Source organism: Leucoraja erinacea, chromosome 25 (assembly GCF_028641065.1).
Source record: "Leucoraja erinacea ecotype New England chromosome 25, Leri_hhj_1, whole genome shotgun sequence".
Taxonomy (NCBI): Eukaryota; Metazoa; Chordata; class Chondrichthyes; order Rajiformes; family Rajidae; genus Leucoraja; species Leucoraja erinaceus.
Genome location: NC_073401.1, coordinates 12,285,543 through 12,306,576, shown reverse-complemented (window position 1 = coordinate 12,306,576; position 21,034 = coordinate 12,285,543). Strand labels below are relative to the sequence as shown.

The window sequence follows — 21,034 nt, the reverse complement described above, 5'->3', positions numbered from 1 at the left end:
ATAATCAAAGACTGAACATTCAAGACCCTTAGAGTCTGAAATAGCTCATCGCCAATTTTAGACCTCTCGGCCAGGAAAAATCAGCTGCAGCATTTACCCTGCAAGCTCATTTGTAATTTTACATTTAATACATCAAATAACTTATGACACATGCAGTTGACATTTGGCCCATTGTGTATCACATAAGGGAAGTTATTTTCGCCTGTACATTCAGGCGAGTTCCTTCTTTCAATTACCTTTGATTTAATCCTATGCAAATGGAGTTTTGTAATATGCCTCGTAATTACTCAACGAAGTTAAACTGTCCAGCAATAAATTAGTCTTCCCTTCATTTAGTTTTAAGCAACAACAAAACATAAATGGATCTCCCAATCCAGTAGTCCCACTATTGTAGTAGGGGCGATTGAAATATGAAGGTCAAAATCTCTACAAATTATTTCCCTTGTTTCTTACATAGAAAATAGGTGCAGGAGTAGGCCATTCGGCCCTTCGAGCCTGCACCGCCATTCAATATGATCATGACTGATCATCCAACTCAGTATCCTGTACCTGTCTTCTCTCCATACCCCCTGATCCCTTTAGCCACAAGGGCCACATCTAACTCCCTCTTAAATATAGCCAATGAACTTGCCTCAACTACATTCTGTGGCAGAGAATTCCAGAGATTCACCGCTCTCTGTGTAAAAAATGTTTTTCTCATCTCAGTCCTAAAAGATTTCCCCTTTATCCTTAAACTGTGACCCCTTGTTCTGGACTTCCCCAACATCGGGAACAATCTTCCTGCATCTAGCCTGTCCAACCCTTTAAGAATTTTGTAAGTTTCTATAAGATCCCCCCCTCAATCTTGTAAATTCTAGCGAGTACAAGCCAAGTCTATCCAGTCTTTCTTCATATGAAAGTCCTGACATCCCAGGAATCAGTCTGGTGAATTCCCTCTATGGCAAGAATGTCCTTCCTCAGATTAGGAGACCAAAACTGTACGCAATACTACAGGTGTGGTCTCACCAAGACCCTGTACAACTGCAGTAGAACCTCCCTGCTCCTATACTCAAATCCTTTTGCTATAATAATAATAATACATTTTATTTATGTGCGCCTTTCAAGAGTCTCAAGGACACCTTACAAATATTTAGCAGGTAGAGGAAAAACATGTAAGGGGAATGAAGTAAATAGTAGAGACATGACTAGTACACAAAGTAAAGACAGAATTCAATTCAAAACACAATATGAGGCAATTAATGCACAGATGAAAATGGAGGGGGACGTTTGGCTAAGGATAGGCAGAGGTGAAGAGATGGGTCTTGAGGCGGGACTGGAAGATGGTGAGGGACACGGAATTGCGGATCAGTTGGGGGAGGGAGTTCCAGAGCCTGGGAGCTGCCCTGGAGAAGGCTCTGTCCCCAATACTGCGGAGGTTGGACTTGTGGATGGAGAGGAGACCGGCTGATGTGGATCTGAGGGACTGTGAGGGTTGGTAGGGGGAGAGGAGGTCAGTGAGATATGGGGGGGCCAGATGGTGGAGGGCTTTGTAGGTGAGGACCAGGATTTTGTAGTGATCCGGTGGGAGATGGGAAGCCAGTGAAGTTGTTTGAGGACTGGAGTGATGTGATGCCAGGATTTGGTGTGGGTGATGAGTCGGGCGGCTGCGTTCTGGACCAGTTGGAGTCGGTTGATGTAGGTGGAGCTGATGCCAAGGAGAAGTGAGTTGCAATAGTCCAGTCGGGAGGAGATGAAGGCATGGATGAGTCTTTCAGCAGCGGGAGGTGTGAGAGAGGGTCTGAATTTGGCGATGTTGCGGAGAGATGAAAGAAGGAGGTTCTAATGACATGGCGGATGTGAGGCTCAAGGGAGAGGGTGGAATCAAAGATCACGCCAAGGTTGCGGGCCTGGGGAGATGGGGAGACAGTGGTGCCGTCGATGGTGAGAGTGGGGTTATTGATTTTGCTGAGTGTGGCTTTGGAGCATATGAGGAGGAATTCTGTCTTATCGCTGTTGAGTTTGAGGAAGTTATGTTGCATCCAGGTTTTTATAGCTGACAAGCAGAAGTTGATATGGGAGGGGGGGGGTTGTGGGGGGGATTTGGTGCCGAGGTAGATCTGGGTGTCATTGGCGTAACAGTGGAAGTCCAGGTTGAAGTGGCGGAGTATCTGACGAAGGGGAGGATGTAGATGATGAAGAGGAGGGGGCCGAGTACGGAGACTTGGGGAACGCCTTGAGTGACTGTGGCTGTAGCAGAGGTGTTGTTGTGGAGAGAGATGAAGTGGGATCTGTTGGAAAGGTAGGAACAGAGCCAGCTGAGTGCAGAGCCTTCAATGCCGAGGCCCTTGAGTCTGGTGAGCAGGATGTTATGGTTCACTGCATCGAAGGCTGCGCTCAGGTCGAGGAGGATGAGGATGTTGAGGAAGCCAGTGTCAGCAGAGGTGAGGAAGTCGTTGAGGACTTTGAGGAGAGCAGTTTCTGTGCTATGGAGGGGGCGAAAGCCAGATTGGAGGGGTTCCAGTAGGTTATACGCAAGGAGGTGCGAATGAAGTTCCGACGCAACGATACGCTCCAGGGTTTTTGAAAGAAAGGGGAGGTTTGAGATTGGGCGGTAGTTAATGAGAGAGGAGGGATCAAGACCAGGTTTCTTTAAGATTGGTGTGACAGCAGCACTTTTGAAAGCGGAGGGGACAATTCCTTGGGATAATGAGGAGTTGAAGAGATTAGTGAGGTAGGGGCAGAGAACAGGGAGGCAGGACTTTAGCAGGGGAGTGGGGAGAGGGTCGAGGGAGCGGGTAGTGGGTTTGGAAGAGCTGATGAGTTTGGAGATTTCAGTAGGGGTGACCAGGTCAAACTGAGAGAGGAAGCAGTGTGGAGGGGTAAGGAGGTCAGTGGAGATGTTGAAAGGAGGGGCCTTGGTAGGTGGTGGAGTAGATGCTGGGGAGTTGGGTACAGGGGATAAAGATTGATAGATGGTGCTGATTTTATCAGCGAAAAAGTGGAGGAATGAGTTGCAGAGATCCGGAGTAGAGGTAGGGAGAGTGTTGGCTCGAGGCTTGAGGAGGTTGCCCACTGTGGAGAAGAGGGTTCTGTGGTTTAGGCAGGGGTCGGTGAATATGGAGGAGAGGTAGGCAGCTATGAATGCTAACATACCATTCGCTTTCTTCACTGCCTGCTGCACCTGCATGCCTACTTTCAATGACTGGTGTACCATGACACCCAGGTCTCGTTGCATCTCCCCTTTTCCTAATCGGCCACCATTCAGATAATAGTCTACTTTCCTGTTTTTGCCACCAAAGTGGATAACCACATTTATCCACATTATACTGCATCTGCCATGCATTTGCCCACTCACCCAGCCTATCCAAGTCACCTTGCAGCCTCCTCACAGTTAACACTGCCCCCCAGCTTCGTGTCATCCGCAAACTTGGAGATGTTGCATTCAATTCCCTCGTCCAAATCATTAATATATATTGTAAATAGCTGGGGTCCCAGCATCGAGCCTTGCGGTACCCCACTGGTCACTGCCTGCCATTCTGAAAAAGACCCATTTACTCCTACTCTTTGCTTCCTGTCTGCCAGCCAGTTCTTTTAACAGCCTGGGACAAATTTCATCCAGGCATGGCAATTCACCCAAGTAAAAAAAAAGCTAATTCCATTAATAATCCTTCTTCTACTACGCTCACCTAATCCAGTATTCCATATACTTCCACCTTACAGATACTCAACTATTGTCAAGAATAGCTGCCAACTATTAAGAACCCAACCCAAATCCTCACCTCCAAATATAGGAAATCTTTAATAGATTCTACTATTTGTTTAGTTATGCCCTTACTCTTTTATTTCCTTATGAAACAGTATTTTCTTTGATTTTAGCCTCCCTTTTCAACTACCCCTTTGCTTTCCTATTTTCCCGTTTCAATTTTACCCCAACATATTTGCACAATTGTCCAAGTTTTATAAACTTGAGTTTTCATTTTCTTACCCTACTATTCACTCATTGTCCCTGTGATCCAGGGTCTTTAGACGTGACTGTCCCACCTTTTCTTTGTGGAAACATTTACCTTGAACTTGTTGAATTAAGCCATCTCTTCATTCCAAACTCCGTGGAATAAAGGCACAATCAAATCAAACCCTGCTTCAACATCCCAGACCACACTATAATGCATTGTTGCTTTTTTTATGCCCTCCAATATCATTAGGCTGACTAGTTGAATAAAAATCAAATGAGATAGCTCTATAAAATGCACGGTTAAGATTTTCAGAGGGTTTTGATTAAGCAGATTAAAGTGTAGTATTCAAGGGGATTTAAATTGTAATTAAAATGGGTTTGAGCTGATCTAACTTCATTCCCCATTGACAAGTTTTTTTCATAAAATTAATCGATGAAGGAGTGCTTGATTTTATACTTACGAAAATATGTTTTTTACTTTGGAGAAGTGCTGAGTGACTCTAATTAACTGACAGTATACTGCTCTATTTCAACATACAAATTTATGTTAAATCTGGCCATTTTCCTCCCACCAATGTGTTACAAAGTTCCACACAGTGAATAAACTGGTTAATGATATCTAGCAAAAGAGGGTAGAAGCGTTCAATAACTTTCAGTCTAAAAAACATCCACGATCATTTTGTTACATTAGAATTCGTGTTATTCTATAATGCCTACCATTTTGTCTTACTCTTCCTATGATAAACACATTTAAACATTTATAGAAAAAGCATTACATTTCCTGCACTCACCTTGATGCCCATTAACTTTCGAAATTTTACATTTTGGTCTTTATTGCCAAAATTTAGCTTCTCCCATAATTCTGCAGTCTGTGATTTGTCCTTGAACAAAATGAAAAAGACATGAAAATGCACTATATCATAGGATTGAAAAAAAAAATTTACAAAAGAAATCTAAGTTTGGGAAAGATAGATAGATAGATAAATAGTATTTATGTTTGCTAATAATAATTCATGAAGTTTACTGTGAGATAATGCAAACATTAAAGAATTGCAAAAATGTGGATGTAGCCCAGTCGAATACATAAATTCACAACCAAGCAATATCAATGAATCTTAACTGCTCTTTGAATGCCGAGTAAAAAGTAATTAGGATGGATATTGAACACTGCTTTGCAAGAAATGTCCACATCCCACAGTACAATTACATTTTTTTTAAATTGAGCAGTAACAGTGAACTCGAATTTGCACTGAATGATTAAGAACCAGAAGAATCAAAAAATGCGAGTGCTCAAAATCTAAAATAAAAATAAAATGATAGAAACACTCGACAAGACAGGCGTTAATTGTAGAAAACGAAACAAGTTAACATATTAAGTCGACTTAACTTACTAAGTATTTCCAGAAAAATAATGAGATTTTAGTTAAAACACTTAATAACTACTATCTTAGCATCTGGAAAGCATGGTAAAAGGTTAAATAATTTGTTTGAAAAAAGGAAACTGGTTACATATTTTTAAGGCTATGATAAAAAGGGATGGGTTTTAAGACTAATTAGATACATTAATTATCTAATTATTAGATAAATTCGACCTGCATCAAGGTCGAAAGCCTCTTTTTGTTTTTGACCACTGAATGAATGAATCTACAACCCTCATCATTTTGACTTCCAAATAAAAACAAAATGGTGAAGTTGCTGCCTCACAGCGCCAGTGACCCAGGTTCAATCCTGACTATGGGTGCTGTCTGTATGAAGTTTGTATGTTTGCCCTGTGACTGCGTGGGTTTTCTCTGGATGCTCCTGCACTCCAAAGATGTACATGTTTGTCAATTAATTGGCTTTGGTAAAATTATACTCTGTCCATCGTGTGTAGGATAGTGCAAGTGGTGTTGGTGGGCCAAAGGGCCTGTCTCCACGCCGTATCTCTAAAGTCCACTCTGTTAAAATTCTATACTACTCTAAAAAGTCACTATTAAAACTTCTCCTGGCATTTACTTCAGTAAAAATCGTTTTAAGTATTTCAAGACATTCGTCATAAATAGTTTATCATTACCGGCATAAACCTATAACATTTGTGGGTTTAATTAATTTCTTGCTATTTGGAATCCAAAACAGCAGCAGTACAAGGACTTAATAAATAAATTATTACACATGATTAAAAAGGTGCCTGGTTGTTTTTGTTTTGAACCTGGCAATTGCCTGTATTGAGATAACTGAACACTGATGTGCTACATCTAATGTTTAGACTATTGGACTATATACATCATTAACAGTAATCAATGATACCATTTGTTCGGCAACTTGATGACCCCCAGCCAAAATTAACCATATTAGACAAATAAAGGTATTTTTCTATTGAACAAGCCCTTTGCTTTTTCTAACAAATAATACAAATCTCACAGGAAAGTTCTGGAACTTCAGTGTTCTCCATAATGCTTGGGACAAAGACCCGTCATTTATTTATTTGCCTCTGTACTCCACAGTGTACATTGACAGATTTTAATAAAGGCCATATTTATACATTTTGGTTTCACCATGCAGAAATTACAGTTTATATGTAGGTCCCCCCCACCCCCCAAGTGCACAATAATGTTTGGGACACAACAATGTCGTAAATAAAAGTGTCATGTTTAGTATTTTGTTGCATATTCTTTGCATGCAATGACTGCTTGAAGTCTGTGATTGATGGCCATCACCAGTTGCTGGGTGACTTCTCTGGTGATGCTCTGCAAGGCCTGCATTGCAGCCATCTTTAACTTAGGCTTGTTTTGGGGGCTAGTCTCCTTCAGTTCCCTTCAGCATAGAAAAGGCATGCTCAACTAGGTTCAGATCAGATGATTAACTTGGCCACTCAAGAATTAATCATTTTTTAGCTTTGAAAAACTCCTTTATTGCTTTAGCAGTATGTTTGGGCTCATTGTCTTGCTGTAGAATGAACTGCCAGCAAATGAGCTTTGAGGCATTTGTTTGAACTTGAGCAGATAGGAAGTGTCTATACACTTAAGAATTCATTATGTTACTACCATCAGCAGGTGTATCATCAATGAAGGTAAGTGAGCCTGTTCCTTCAGCAGCCATACATGCCCAGGCCATAACAGTCCCACCACTGTGTTTCACAGATGAGGTGGTACGCTTTGGATCTTTGGCAGTTCCTTCTCTCCTCCATACATTGCTGTTGTCATCACTCTGATATAAGTTAATCTTCATCTCATCTGTCCACAAGACCTTTTTCCAGAACTGTGGTTGCCCTTTTAAGTACTTCTTGGCAAACTGTAACCTGGTCATCCCATTTTTGCAGCTAATCAGTGGTTTGCATCTTGCAGTGTAGCCTCTGTTCATGGCGTCTTCTGCGCAGGGCTGTGGAGTCGATACTCAAAACACGCGACTCCGACTCCTTGATTGCTTGTGTATCCGACTCTGACCCTAACCCCTAGGTATAATAATTCTAAATCTACTGTGACAATATTACACAAGATGGCATTTCATAAGAACCACATGAATCAGGCTACCTTTTAAACCCATGTCCATTAAGTTTTGAGTCTAATGGTTGTAGCTATGCTATTGTGGCTTTTTTTTTTATTCTTGGGGAAAAAACATAATTCATTATGTTCAAAGAGAAAAAAAATTACAGAAAGGACTACTACAAAATTAAAATTCCATTGGACTAAATAAAAATTATAAAATCATTACTCCAAAATGAATTAAACTAAGGCCACTGGTGTGAGCTAAATGGCTAAATTATGGCTTAAATGGCTAAACAAAAAATTATCGTGCATTAGAAATTAAAAGTAAATGCATAGGTAGTTAAGTTTGCCACAAAAGTACATACCTAAAATTTATTAATAACTTGTCCTTAGGAACAGAATTGCTTCTGTCAGATCCTCTTTCATTGAAGCCATTAAATCTGATTTAAATATTTTCAGTGCGGAGAACAATCTCTCCACGCTGACCTGAGTGGACGGTATGGCATTGCCACAAATTTTACTATTTCTGGATAAGCACAGATTATAGACCAGTTAGCCCGACACCAGTGGCGGGGAAGATGCTGGGGTGAATTATTAAAGAAGTAATAACGGTGCATTTGGATAGCAGTAAAAGGATTGGTCCAAGTCAGCATGGATTTATGAAGGGGAAATCCTGCTGGACTAATCATCTGGAATTTGTTTGAGGATGTGACAAGTAAAATAGATGAAAGCGTGCCAGTGGATGTAGTGTATCTGGACTTTCAGAAAGCAATAGACAATAGCTGCAGTAGGCCATTTGGCCCTTCGAGCCAGCATTGCCATTCGTGGCTGATCAAACCACAATCAGTACCCCGTTCCTGCCGTCTCCCCACATCCCCGGACTCTGCTATCTTTAAGAGCCCTATCTCGCTCTCTCTTGAAAGTATCCAGAGAATCGGCCTCCACTGCCGTGAGGCAGAGAATTCCACAGACTCACAACTCTTGACAAATCCACACCTGACTCCTGAAGAGTGTTTCTGATCTGTCGGACAGGTGTTTGGGGATTTTTCTTTATTATAGAGAGAATTCTTCTGACATCTGCTGTGGAGGTCTTCCTTGACTTGTCAGTCCCTTTGCGGTTAGTAAGCTCACCAGTGCTCTCTTTCTTCTTAATGATGTTCCAAACAGTTGATTTTGGTAAGCATAAGGGTTGGCTGCTGTCTCTAACAGTTTTATTCTTGTTTCTCAGTCTCATAATGGCTTCTTTGACTTTCATTGGCACAACTTTGATCCTCATGTTGATAAACAGCAATAAAAGTTTCCAAAGGAGATGGAAAGACTGTACGAAAGACTAGGTGCTGAGAGGTCTCTTATACCTGCATTGAGGAGGCATTTAAACACACCCAGGCAATTACAAAAACCTGTGAAGCCATGTGTCCTAAACATATGGTGCCCTGAAATGGGGGGGGGGGGGGGGGGGGGGGGGGGGCTGCATCTGCGGCAACCACAATCCCAAAACACATGACCGACAGATCAGAAACGGAGTCAGGTGTGGATTTGTCAATGACCACAGTCCGCAGAAGACGCCGTGAACAGAAATACAGAGGCTACACTGCAAGATGCAAACCACTGGTTAGCCACAAAAATAGGATGGCCAGGTTACAGTTTGCCAAGAAATACTTAAAAGATCAACGACAGTTCAGGAAAAAGGTCATGTGGACAGATGTGACGAAGATTAACTTTTATCAGTGATGGCAATAACATGGAGGAGAGAAGGAACTGCCCATGATCCAAAGCATATCACCTCATCTGTGAAACACGGTGGTGGGGATGTAATGGCCTGGGCATGTATGGCTGCTGAAGGTACTGGCTCACTTATCTTCATTGATGATACAACTGCTGATGGTAGTAGCATAATGAATTCTGAAGTGTATAGACACATCCTATCTGCTCAAGTTCAAACAAATGCCTCAAAACTCATTGACCGGCGATTCATTCTACAGCAAGGCAATGATCCCAAACATACTGCTAAAGCAACAAAGGAGTTTTTCAAAGCTAAAAAATGGTAAATTCCTGAGTGGCCAAGTTAATCATCTGATCTGAACCTAGTTGAGCATGCCTTTTCTATGCTGAAGAGAAAATTGAAGAGGACTAGCCCCAAAAGACAAGCATAAGCTAAAGATGGCTGCAATACAGGCCTGGCAGAGCACCACCAGAGAAGACACCCAGCAACTGGTGATGTCCACGAATCACAGACTTCAAGCAGTCATTGCATGCAAAGGATATGCAACAATATTCTAAACATGACTACTTTCATTTACATTACATTGCTGTGTCCCGAACATTATGGTGCCCTGAAATGGGGGGGGGGTGGGGAAACTATGTATAATGGTGAAACCAAAATGTATAAAAATGCCCTTTATTAAAATCTGACAATGTGCACTTTAACCACGTGTGATTTTTTCTATTACAAGCCTCGAATTGTGGTGTACAGAGGCAAATAAATAAATGATGGGTCTTTTGTCATTATTTTAACATTATGGAGAGCATTGTATACAGCACTAATTTGTACTCAGTAGGACTCACCCCTTCTTTCTTATTCTGCCAGAGGAGTTTGCGTTTCTTCTCCTGTTCTGCAAACTTCATTGGATTGACAGCAGTTGGGTTGTAGTAACTAGGTACGGCTATGCCTGTTTCAGCCAATGCCTTGGCTTGGAGGGCTGCCATTTGCGCAGCCATCGCAATCTGAGGGGTAACTTGAGTGCCAGATGCCAAGAGTGCAGCAACATTGAGAACGGATCCACTACTAACTGTTGGAAAAATCAAACATTTAAATCATCCAAATCTTTTAATAAATGTTCAACTCTTAATTGATAATAGCCATATACTCTTGCACAGTAGATAGGATCCTTGGCTCCATTAAGGATGTAATAAAATAACTTGCTTGCTACCTCACTGACAAGTTTAAAACTTGACCACAATTTTGGATTCAGTGAGCATTATCTGCAGAATGCACTCCAATAGGCCAGAGTGTCATCCGAGGCACCATGAAAACACTGCTTCAAATCACTTCGTAGGATAAGCAGGGCGAGGATGTGGAACACCATTAAGTCATACAACAATTTGTTAATTGGAGTGAAGTCACATCTTTGTCAGATGGGTACAATGACATGAGAAGATAAAGCTGATCTTGCCCATGATACTCACCCCTTAAAAACAAATTCAAAATATGTTCACAATTACAACCTACTTAATTTTCGTCCTACATTTATTTGCACAAAGTTCAAGCAAAAAATCAAATTGCTTCTATTATGCAAACATCTCTAAACAGAGACATTTGTACTTTCTTAATGGTGGATGACCCAATTGATATGGAGAAACTGAAGATATTTTGATGTTGATTAAAATTTTGGATAGAATGGTGACTTTTAACTGGAGAACTGGAATGCAAAACCAAGGAAGACGTTGTACCAAGCTGCAGGAAATAAATCTTGGACGGAACATGATGTAGATACATAGATTTACACTGGGGCTCGAAGTTTACATTATGCCTCTGCTCGAGTTTAGAAATTTAAAGAGCGATCTAATCAATGTTATTAAAATGATACAAAGATTTACTAAGTTATAGACAGGAATTATTGTCTTCAATGTAGAAATTTGGATAATCTCTAAATTAATGCTAGTCCATTCAATAGTGAAATTAGACAGCACCTTTTCTCCTACAAAAACTGGAGTAGATACCTGGAACTCATTTCTCAAACTGAGTGTCTTGGAGTCAAATGAAATTGAAGAACAAGAGAATTAAATTTTTGGTAGGTTACACCACCAAGGAATGAGATGTTGGAGTTAGTAAATAAAATTAAGGTACAGATCTAACAGAACAATGAAACAGGCTTAGTCATGTTCTTTAGAATCTTTTGCTAACACACTACTCACTACCTTTTCTTTGAAAATATTATTTGTCAATGCAGTCCTATACAAACTGTTTTGCCTCTAACCACTGAATAAATTTGTTGCTTTGGTCTGGGCATAAACTCTGTCACATTTTCCATATGGAAATTCATTAACCACAAACACCAGTGAATAGATGAACAGTAACAAGCAGTTTTATCCAACAGGTTAAAAACTATTTTGAGTGGAGTTTTTTTTACAACAGCAAGAATATAAATTGCAATACATTCCATCAAGCACTCAATTACATGAAGACTAATCAAAAATAAAGTACTGGCATCTGGAGTGCTTTCAAACGAAATAATAAATGTTATTGTGAAGGGACTTAGTTTGCTAAAAATAGATATTACGTTTTCCTACCTGTTGGCTGGTTGACATTTCCAACTGATCCATTAGTTGTGTCTGTTGAAAATAAATAATGCTTATTTTTCAGCGGTGTTGCAAATCAAATTTTAAACATTTTGTCAGTTTCTATTTTCCATGCACATTAAAGTTCCTGACTACTGCAGTTGTGCAACAATTATCAGAGGACGATAATCTCATGGGCGTATATTAAACGGCCATTGCTCCAAGACTTGCAAATCGTCTCAGTCACAAAACGGTGATGCCGCTAGCTTGGTGACAGAGTTCTCAATCCTTAAATTGTACAACTCTGGAAAACGCTACAGTTATGGAAAAATATACAGTATATACATGTTTTGACAGGTCAAGGACATAAGTTTTCTAATACAGTAAAAGGATTTCCAATATAACTGGATATAACATCCTGTTACAAACGCATAATTTCACTGCACTTCCGTTTCTTTTAAACTGCGTGACCTAATACTGGATTTTTTCCAGTTGTCAAAATATGAGAAATGTAAATAATGTGGATATAATCTAATTTAAAAGGGAAGAATCTAAATGATAAAAATTGGATTATATACTGGGGCATCCAGAGTAATACATGGAAACCAAAATCTCAAACGCATATCATCCATGAGCAAGCTGTGCATGTAACATAGAAACATCACAATTTCAGTAGAAATAACCTTTGAAAGTACTGGGCAGATACAGCTCAAAAACCATGTCAACAGATACAGCGCATTCAGAAAGTATTCAGACCCATTCACTTTTTCCCCATTTTGTTACGTTACAGCCTTATTTTGAAATAGATTAAATTCCTTTTTTTTTATCACCAATCTACACACAATACCCCGGAATGAAGAAGCGAAAACAGGCGTTTCGAATTTTTTGCAAAGTAATTAAAAAGAAATAACTGAAATATCACATTTACATCAGTATTCAGACCCTTTGCTATGACACTCACAATTGAGCTTAGGTTCATCCTGTTTCCATTGATTATCCTTGAGATGTTTCTACAACTTCATTGGAGTCCACCAGTGGTAAATTAAATTGATTGGACAGGGACCTGACTATATAAGGTTCCACAGTTGACAGTGCATGTCAGGGCAAAAACCAAGCCATGAAGACAAAGGAATTGTCCGTAGACCTCCGAGACAGGATTGTGTCGGGACATAGATCTGGGGAAGGGTATAAACCAATTTCCTGCAGCATTGCTGGTCCCGGAGAGCACAGTGGCCTCCGTCATTCTTAAATGGAAGACATTTGGAACACCAGAACTTTTCATAGAGCTGGCTGCCCGGCCAAACTGAGCAATGGGGGTAGAAGGGCCTTGGTCAGGGAGGTGACCAAGAACCCGATGGTCACTCTGACAGAGCTCCAGAGTTCCTCTGTGGCGATGGGAGAACCTGCCAGAAGGACAACTATATCTGCAGCAATCCACCAATCAGGCCTTTATGGTAGAGTGGCCAGACGGAAGCCACTTCTCAGTAAAAGGCACATGACAGCCCGCTTGGAGTTTGCCAAAAGGCATGAGAAACAAGATTCTCTGGTCTGATGAAACCAAGACTGAACTCTTTGGCCTGAATGCCAAGCATCACGTCTGGAAGAAACAAGGCACCGCTCATCACCTGGCCGATACCATACCTACAGTGAAGCATGGTAGTGGCAGCATCATCCTGTGGGGATGTTTTTCAGCGGCAGGAACTGGAAGACTAGTCAGGATTGAGGGAAAGATAAACGGAGCAAAGTACAGAGAGATCCTTGATGAAAACCTGCTCCAGAGCATTCTGGACCTCTGACTGGGGCAGAGATTCACCTTCCAACAGGACAACGACCCTAAGCACACAGCCAAAACAACGCAGGAGTGGCTTTGTGACAAATCTGCGAATGTCCTTGAGTTGCCCAGCCAGAGCCCGGACTTGAACCCGATCGAACATCTCTGGAGGGACCTGAAAATAGCTGTGCATCGATGCTCCCAATCCAACCTGACAGGGCTTAAGAGGATCTGTAGAGATTAATGGGAGAAATTACCCAAATATAGGTGTGCCAAGCTTGTAGCGTCATACCAAAGAAATCTTGAGGCAGTAATTGCTGACAAAGGTGCCTCACAAAGTACTAAGGGGTCTGAATACTTATGTAAATGTGATATTTCAGTTATTTCTTTTTGATTACTTTGCAAAAATTTCTAAACAACTGTTTTTGCTTTTTTTTATTATAGGGATAAATGAGATTGATGATAAAAAAATGATTTTAATGCATTTTAGAATAAAGCTGTAATGTAACAAAATGTGGAAAAAGTGAAGGGGTCTGAATACTTTCTGAATGTACTGCACATCTAGTGTTAAATCATAAAAGTGTGTGCGAACAGGAAACTGAAAAATCAGACATTAAAAATGATATTTTTAACATATTTAAATATGTTAGTAAATTAATAAACAAGGATCAAATGGGATTTATACCCAAGAGCCACATTTAATAACCTGAGACATCTGCTTAACATAATGCATTCACACAAACCTCAAGAACAAGTTATCAATCATTTAATTGGACGCAGAAAAAGCATTTGATCAAGTAGAATGGGATTATATGATTAAGGTGGTTTACGTGACAAAAACAGTACGTACAAGCAGAGCTTAAATCCAGAATATTATGTGGTAACTGACTCAACCTTTGCCACCAACCTTCACCACTTCTCTGCTTGCAATAGCTTTGCAAGTTGTGTCATACACTTATTACAAAATACCTGCAACGTCGGTTTGTTCCTCTTTTTGTTTTTCCAGCAGCTCTTTTTCTTTTTGTTCCTGAAGCTTCTTTGCTCTTTCAAGCCTGTGATTCAAAGCAATACATTAGGACTGTATAGTTTCACACGCTTACTTATTCAAGTTATTTTGTGACTTTTACTTTCAGTTAAATATTAATACACCATGCAAGGCCAGATGAAGATTGGCAAACTTCGAGTGCACATTTTCCACAAATATATAACACTACCAGGAAAATCTTCGAAGCGACAGATCAGAAGTATATTATTGAGCAACTCTATTTAATCAACATGCTTTTGTTCACATTTGGGAGTTTGGGCAGATTTAACAATTGCTGATATTCAACGTGATTTTCCATTTCCATTCAACTTAAAGACATTTTATCATTAAACTGGACTGTTACGTATAATCTAATGTTGTCTATTCTTAGATTCCCTAGTTTCATTTTTAATTAAATACAGATCAATTGATAGTAATATATATGGATTGTAAATAATTGAGAGACTAGGAATATGCAATGGTAATCAGTATTTAAAATCATCACCCTACCGTATTAATCCCATCATTCAGCATTTGATCCACAGCTCCCTATGCCTAAATCAAGTGCACTTTTTAAATGCTGTCTGTGACTCAGCTTCAATCACTTTCTCAGGCAGTGCATTCCAGGTACTTATCAATCTCCGGGTAACATTGGTCAGTAATATCTTCTCTAAATCTCTTCCCCCTTCCTCTAAACCTAGTTATACCTATCTCAGATATGGCTAAAGGGTTCCTGCAGTCTCCCCTATCAATATCCCAATTTTGTCCCTTCTTAACTTCTCCTTCACCCAGGAGAACAGATTGAACTTCTCCTGTCTCTCCTCATAATTAAACGGTTTCATCCTAGGTAACATCCTGGCAAATCTCCTCTTCTCCAAGCACTATCCCATCCTTCTAATCCTTTACAGATCAGAAATGCATACAGAACCCCAGCAGAGGTCTGGGCAAGTTTTTATAAAATTATAGCATAACTTTCTTACTTCACTATTCTTGTCCTGACCCTTAGAGGCCAGTATCCCATGTGCATTGCTAACCATGTTATCTCAGGTTGTCACCCAGGATCTGTCGACATGTAAACCAAGATCCATTCAGTTCCTCCATACTCCTCTGAACCCAACCATTCATGATGTATCCAAGCCTCATTAGTACAGGTGCACAACCTTTTATCTGAAAGCCTTGGGACCAGACACTTTTCGTAATTCAGAATTTTTCGGCTTTCAGAATGGAAGATTTTTAGCGTAGATTTTAACGGCTGGCTCAGTGGTAGAGTGCTCGGCTCGTATCCGCAAGGTCGCGAGTTTGCGCCTTGATCCCGGCAGTTACTCGATCGCGAGTTTGAGTCTTCAATGTCGTTTTTTCTTGCAGAATAGGAGAGAATAGGGAGGGTTAGGCTGGTGTCATTCTCTGCGAGATGATCTTAGTGCGGGAGACAAGTGTAGGAGAGGTTGTACTGACTGTGTGGGCAGAACTTTGGAAGTGATTGCCCACCATTCTCAAAAGCCGCTGTGTCCCTCCCTCCAGAGGTCCCTCCAACTACGGCAGAGGCCCACATCCGCTGCGCCCCCCATCCGCAAACCGGGTTCCTCTGGAGTTGGCCGCTACGTCTCTGGGCGACAAGTGGGCTGGGGGTTCGCCCGACAGCCCGAGCTGCGCTGTAGCCCCTCATCCGCGGCTTCTGGTGGTCCTGGTCTCTCAGCTCCTGTCCAAGGGGGAGTTGGAGCGTCAGGACCAACAGGCTGGGCTAGACAAGTGGCAGTTGTTGCTGGCTGTGAGTCTCTGGATCTCCGTCCTTGCTGTGGTGGGATCTCCGTGCTTGCAGTCGGTGTCCCGTTGGTCCTGACGTCTCCAGTCACCCCCCTGGAATGGAGCTGAGACTGGGAACTGTACCGCCCTTGCCCCCTCCCTCTGCAACTGCAAACAACCCCACAGTTCCCAGTCTCAGCTCCTGTACGGGGGGTGGCCGGAGACGTCACAGCCCGAGGCATCAGCTTCTGTCCCTACAGGGACAGCGGAGAGCGTGTTCCTCTGGAATTGGAACGGGGCTGGGCTGCTGCTGGCTGTGGGTCTCTGGGTTCTCCGTGCTTGCAGTGGGCCTGGGGGTCGGTGTCCCGTTGGTCCTGACGTCTCCGGTGACTGGCACTGGCTCCAACGTGAAGACAGTGCAAAGCCCCCGCGCCTGTGCAATGGGCGGGGAGCTGGAGAGGGGAGGGAAGGGGTCACACACATGGCCGGGAAGCAGAGGGGTGTAGGTGGGGTGAAACTGAAGGGAGCGACAATTTGCTGCTGCCTGCCCGCTGAGTTAAAAAGTTCCCACGCAAGACTCACGATACACTGTGTATCGTGAGTCTACCGTGGGAACTTTTTAACTATTATTAATCCTCCCGCGCAATATACCCTCACCTTCTCTTTTATGAATGGGGATTTAGTTCCCCTTTCTTCGAGGACCGACCGGGTCGCCCTCGGTGAACGTTTTCAAGGATCTTTCTTCAAGGACTGAAAAAATGTCGCTATTCGGAGGTTTTCGTTATTTGGATCTTCGGATAAAAGGTTGTGCACCTGTATTCCTCAAATGCACCTGGGCTAAATGCCAGCTGCCATTTTGCCAATACATCAAAATCGCCCCATAGCCTATAACAACCCTCAATTCTGTCAACAACTCTGCCAATCTAACCATCACCCCAGAAGGTAATATATACAATATTTTTATTTTATAATTATACAAACACTAAATAAAAACACGAGTTGTTACTGGGCTGGCAGTCTTTCAGTTGCCTACAGGATTTTAATGCAGGTTTTTTTGAAAACGTATAAGACCACCTCAGCCAAGGTTCAGTTTACAGGCAACACACACTGAAGACAAAATAAGTCAGTCAATAAATTTTAATGATTAGGATCAAAATCTGAAATACACATTGAAAACCGACAACCTAAAAAAATCAACCTTTGTTAAGGTGTGTAATTCATGTGATCAGCTACTCACACACCCCCCCCCCCCCCCCCCCCCCCCCCCCCCCCCCCCCCCTCCCCGGACAGAAAGTAACCAAAAACAGATTTTGTAATAACAGTGCTACTCGATTAAGATCTGATGAAAAACTAAGGGAAGCAGAAAGGAGATAGAGACCGATAGAAGGATGATCAGCCCCACTATAAAAAGAAACTCAAGTGAAACAATAGCAAGTGATACAAGTGGTTTAAAGCCAAAAGCCTTTGTATGTAATAGAGAGTTGAATCAAAGTAGGAACTTAATCCTACTATTAACTGCTTAAATATTACACCAAAAGCAGAATTCACCTGCGAGCCAATGCTTCTTGAGCATCCATGGCAGCATTGCGACCTCTGAATGCTGGGGGAGTCCGGCTACGACTTCTACTTCTGCTAAATTTGCGTTTTCTTTTTTCTCTGCAGTGCAAAATTCAATTTATGAATAAAATCATTCAAGAAAATAAGCGAAGATTCATTTTCCCCCCCACTGCAAATATTCTTTAAAATAAAACATACCAATCCCTAAACCTCCAACTTATATCAAAAAAGAAACAATGGTTTCCAATGCAAACCTCTGGGAGAACACCAAAGCAATCTTCCTTAAATCTGAAAAAATAGGAATTCAGTACTAGGCTTTGTTTTCTCCATCACAGCTAATTATTTATCCACACAGTCACTGCCAAGAATCAGTCTTTTTTGGCAATGATGTGCAGAGAACAGCGCAATCTTTACAAAGCCTGTTTCAATTTTGAAAGTGGATATGCAAATTTAACTTAAAAAGCACAAGGAAACTATAAAGGCGTACAAATCTTTGATACATTACTATCTTTTCAAACCATTTTCTAGACTTTATGAAGTTAGGTAATCACAGCTGGCACATAAGTTGGAACAATTATTCATCATATCAATCTGGCTTAAGACAATAAAAACAACCATACTTCTCTCCTCAGATCAACTAGAAGACTTAAATGATAGTGTGTACTTTCTTGTTGATAAAAATAGATGGTTTGATCGCAAGTTAACACTCACTGTTGGACTCTGCTACCTACATTCTATCACATATTTACCTGTCCCTCTTGCCCTCATTCAGTATTATAACTTGTCACGTATTGTTTGAAGTACACCCCGCCCCCCCCAACCAAAATCTACTGCTCTTTTCCACTTTGACAACTTCATCTTTCATGCTCTCTATAAACCAACTTTCCACGATAGCTTCACTCATGCAAATTCTGGCCTTTTCAGCATCCCCAGTTTTAATTTCCTTGCCACTCATGCTGTGTCTTTTTATCCGACAAGGGTCCAACTTTTGAAATTCCTTTTCTGAACCTCTCTAACTGTGCTTTATCCCTTTATGCAGTTTCTTAAAATCTGACCAAACCCTTGGTTCTGTCTGAAAATTTACTTGGATGACTGTGTTAAATTTTACTCAATAATGTTCCCACAAAAAACATTGCTGAAGTGACTACAAATAATATGTTGAGGATCAATTGTATCAGTAAAAGTACAATTTGAGAGGATTCTTTAATTTAAAATAACATCCAACTTGCTTTATATAATCACAGATCAATGAACTTACTTGCTTCTACTCCTGCTCCTGCGTGGCCTGACCCTCGATCGCGATCTTGAACGTGATTTTGGTCGTCGTTTTTTCTCTTTGGTTCTTGAGTGCCTGTCTCTGCTCGAATGCCTGTCCCTACTCCTTGAGCGCCTGCCTCGACTTTTTGAGCGCTTGTCCCGGCTGCAAGATCTCTTATCCTTGCTCCTTGAGCGCCTGTCCCGGCTGCGAGATCTCTTATCCTTGCTCCTTGAACACCCATCCCGACTGCGAGATCGCTTATCCTTACTTCTTGAGCGTTTGTCCCTGCTCTGAGATCGCTTATCTTTACTCCTGGAAGACCTGTCCCGGCTTCTTGACCGCTTATCCCGACTCTGGGATCGCTTATCCTTGCTCCTTGACCGCTTGTCCCAGCTCCGGGATCGCCTATCCTTGCTCCTTGAACGCCTGCCCCGGCTTCGGGATCGCCTATCCTTGCTCCTTGACCGCTTATCCCGGCTCCTTGACCGCTTATCCTTGCTCCTCGAGTGCCTATCCCGACTCCTCGACCTCTTGTCCTTGCTCCTTGAGCGCCTGTCCCGACTTCGAGATCGCTTATCCTTGCTCCTCGACCGTTTGTTTCTACTTCGCGATCGCCTATCTTTGCTTAAGCGCCTGTCCCGACTCTTTGACCGCTTGTCCTTACTCCTTGAATGCCTGTCCCAGCTCCTTGAGCGTCTGTTTCTGCTTCTTGACCGCCTATCTCTGCTCCGAGATCTCTTTTCTTTACTCCTTGAACGCGATCTCTTCCTTGACCGGGATCTCTTCCTTTCACGGCTGCGACGTCGTCTAGATCATGACACAAATATAAATTCACATACTTTGGTTTACACAGAATAGTGATGATTGTATTAATGGAAAACGTTCAGATCAACTGTTCAACTGCAACATGCAAATGATAAAACAAACCCCCTTCAAAATTAATACGTTTTAGAAGAAATTAACAATAAAATGTCTGGCTTTCAATCAGACAGAATGATTAATTTTAAGTTGGCAGGTGTTTCAATCATGATGCCAAGCAACAGACAAACAAACCTTAACATAAGCTAAACTAAAAACATTAACAATACTTGCCTCTCTCTTGATCTGGACCGGGAATAACTTTTAGCCTTTGAAGCTTTCTTTTCTTTTCGTTTTGGTCGGTCTTCTCCATTTTCTGTTGAACTTAATCGTTCTCTCCATTTGTTTTGCTCCTTGTCATTTTGTTGCTCAGATGACTTCACCCTTTTGGCTGTAGATTTTTCTTTTAAATCCCGTCTTCGTTCCTGTTTTAAGAAGAAGTTGGTTCTTTCAGGAAAATAGTGCAACAAAAAGAGTTAGTATGGATACTAAAGTACAAAGATTTAATAGTGGGTTGTAAAAGCAACAATTCTTTGAATGTCTTAGAGGGAGTGAAGCTAAGTGCTCTCAACATTCAATGCTTTTCACAACACACTAAACCCAGAAACAGAAACCAGAAAACTAATTATGCCAATACATGTTTGAGGACCTATAACCTGTTCCTATTCTTACAATATCAATGCACATTAAATCAGTACACATGATATTCCAACAGTAACAGTACATCATTGTAAAAACACTCCAACCATATTTGAAATAAAACAATCTAACTTTATATTTTTCTGTCACATTTATGACATTTATAATTAGCACTTCTTAGATTTATTAAGCACAACATACTCAAGGATAAAACGGATCAATTAATTTTAAATATAGTTCATAGTTTTAGCTTACTCATTAGATCTTTTATTATCACCCATCACCACCAACAGCATCACTTTCAAAAATATTGGCTACACTGATAATTATTTTTTTTCCTCCAAACAGCAAAAAGCCTGCTACAATGCAAATTGGTTATGCGATAAGATCCGACTCAAACCTATTAACCGTAAAAATTGTTCTTGTCTCTAGAAATTCACTCTTTTTTTACATCTAGTTACCAACTTTATCCAAATTACGAAATCTGTGGAACTGCACAAACTATTTCTCA

The 21,034-nt window shown here is 41.2% G+C and overlaps 1 protein-coding gene across 7 annotated transcripts in view; it reads right to left on the bottom strand.

Moving 5' to 3' along the window:
* rsrc2 (arginine/serine-rich coiled-coil 2) overlaps window positions 1–21,034 on the bottom strand; it is a 35,475-nt gene that overhangs the window by 655 nt on the left and 13,786 nt on the right. For all 7 annotated transcript variants that reach the window (XM_055655692.1, XM_055655695.1, XM_055655696.1 and 4 more), the window contains 7 exons: window positions 20,119–20,309; window positions 19,027–19,833; window positions 17,760–17,867; window positions 14,414–14,496; window positions 11,686–11,727; window positions 9,961–10,184; window positions 4,723–4,812 (listed from right to left, as the gene is read on the bottom strand). In XM_055655692.1, coding sequence (XP_055511667.1) covers window positions 4,723–4,812; window positions 9,961–10,184; window positions 11,686–11,727; window positions 14,414–14,496; window positions 17,760–17,867; window positions 19,027–19,833; window positions 20,119–20,309 — 1,545 coding nt within the window. The remainder of the gene's footprint in view (window positions 1–4,722; window positions 4,813–9,960; window positions 10,185–11,685; window positions 11,728–14,413; window positions 14,497–17,759; window positions 17,868–19,026; window positions 19,834–20,118; window positions 20,310–21,034) is intronic.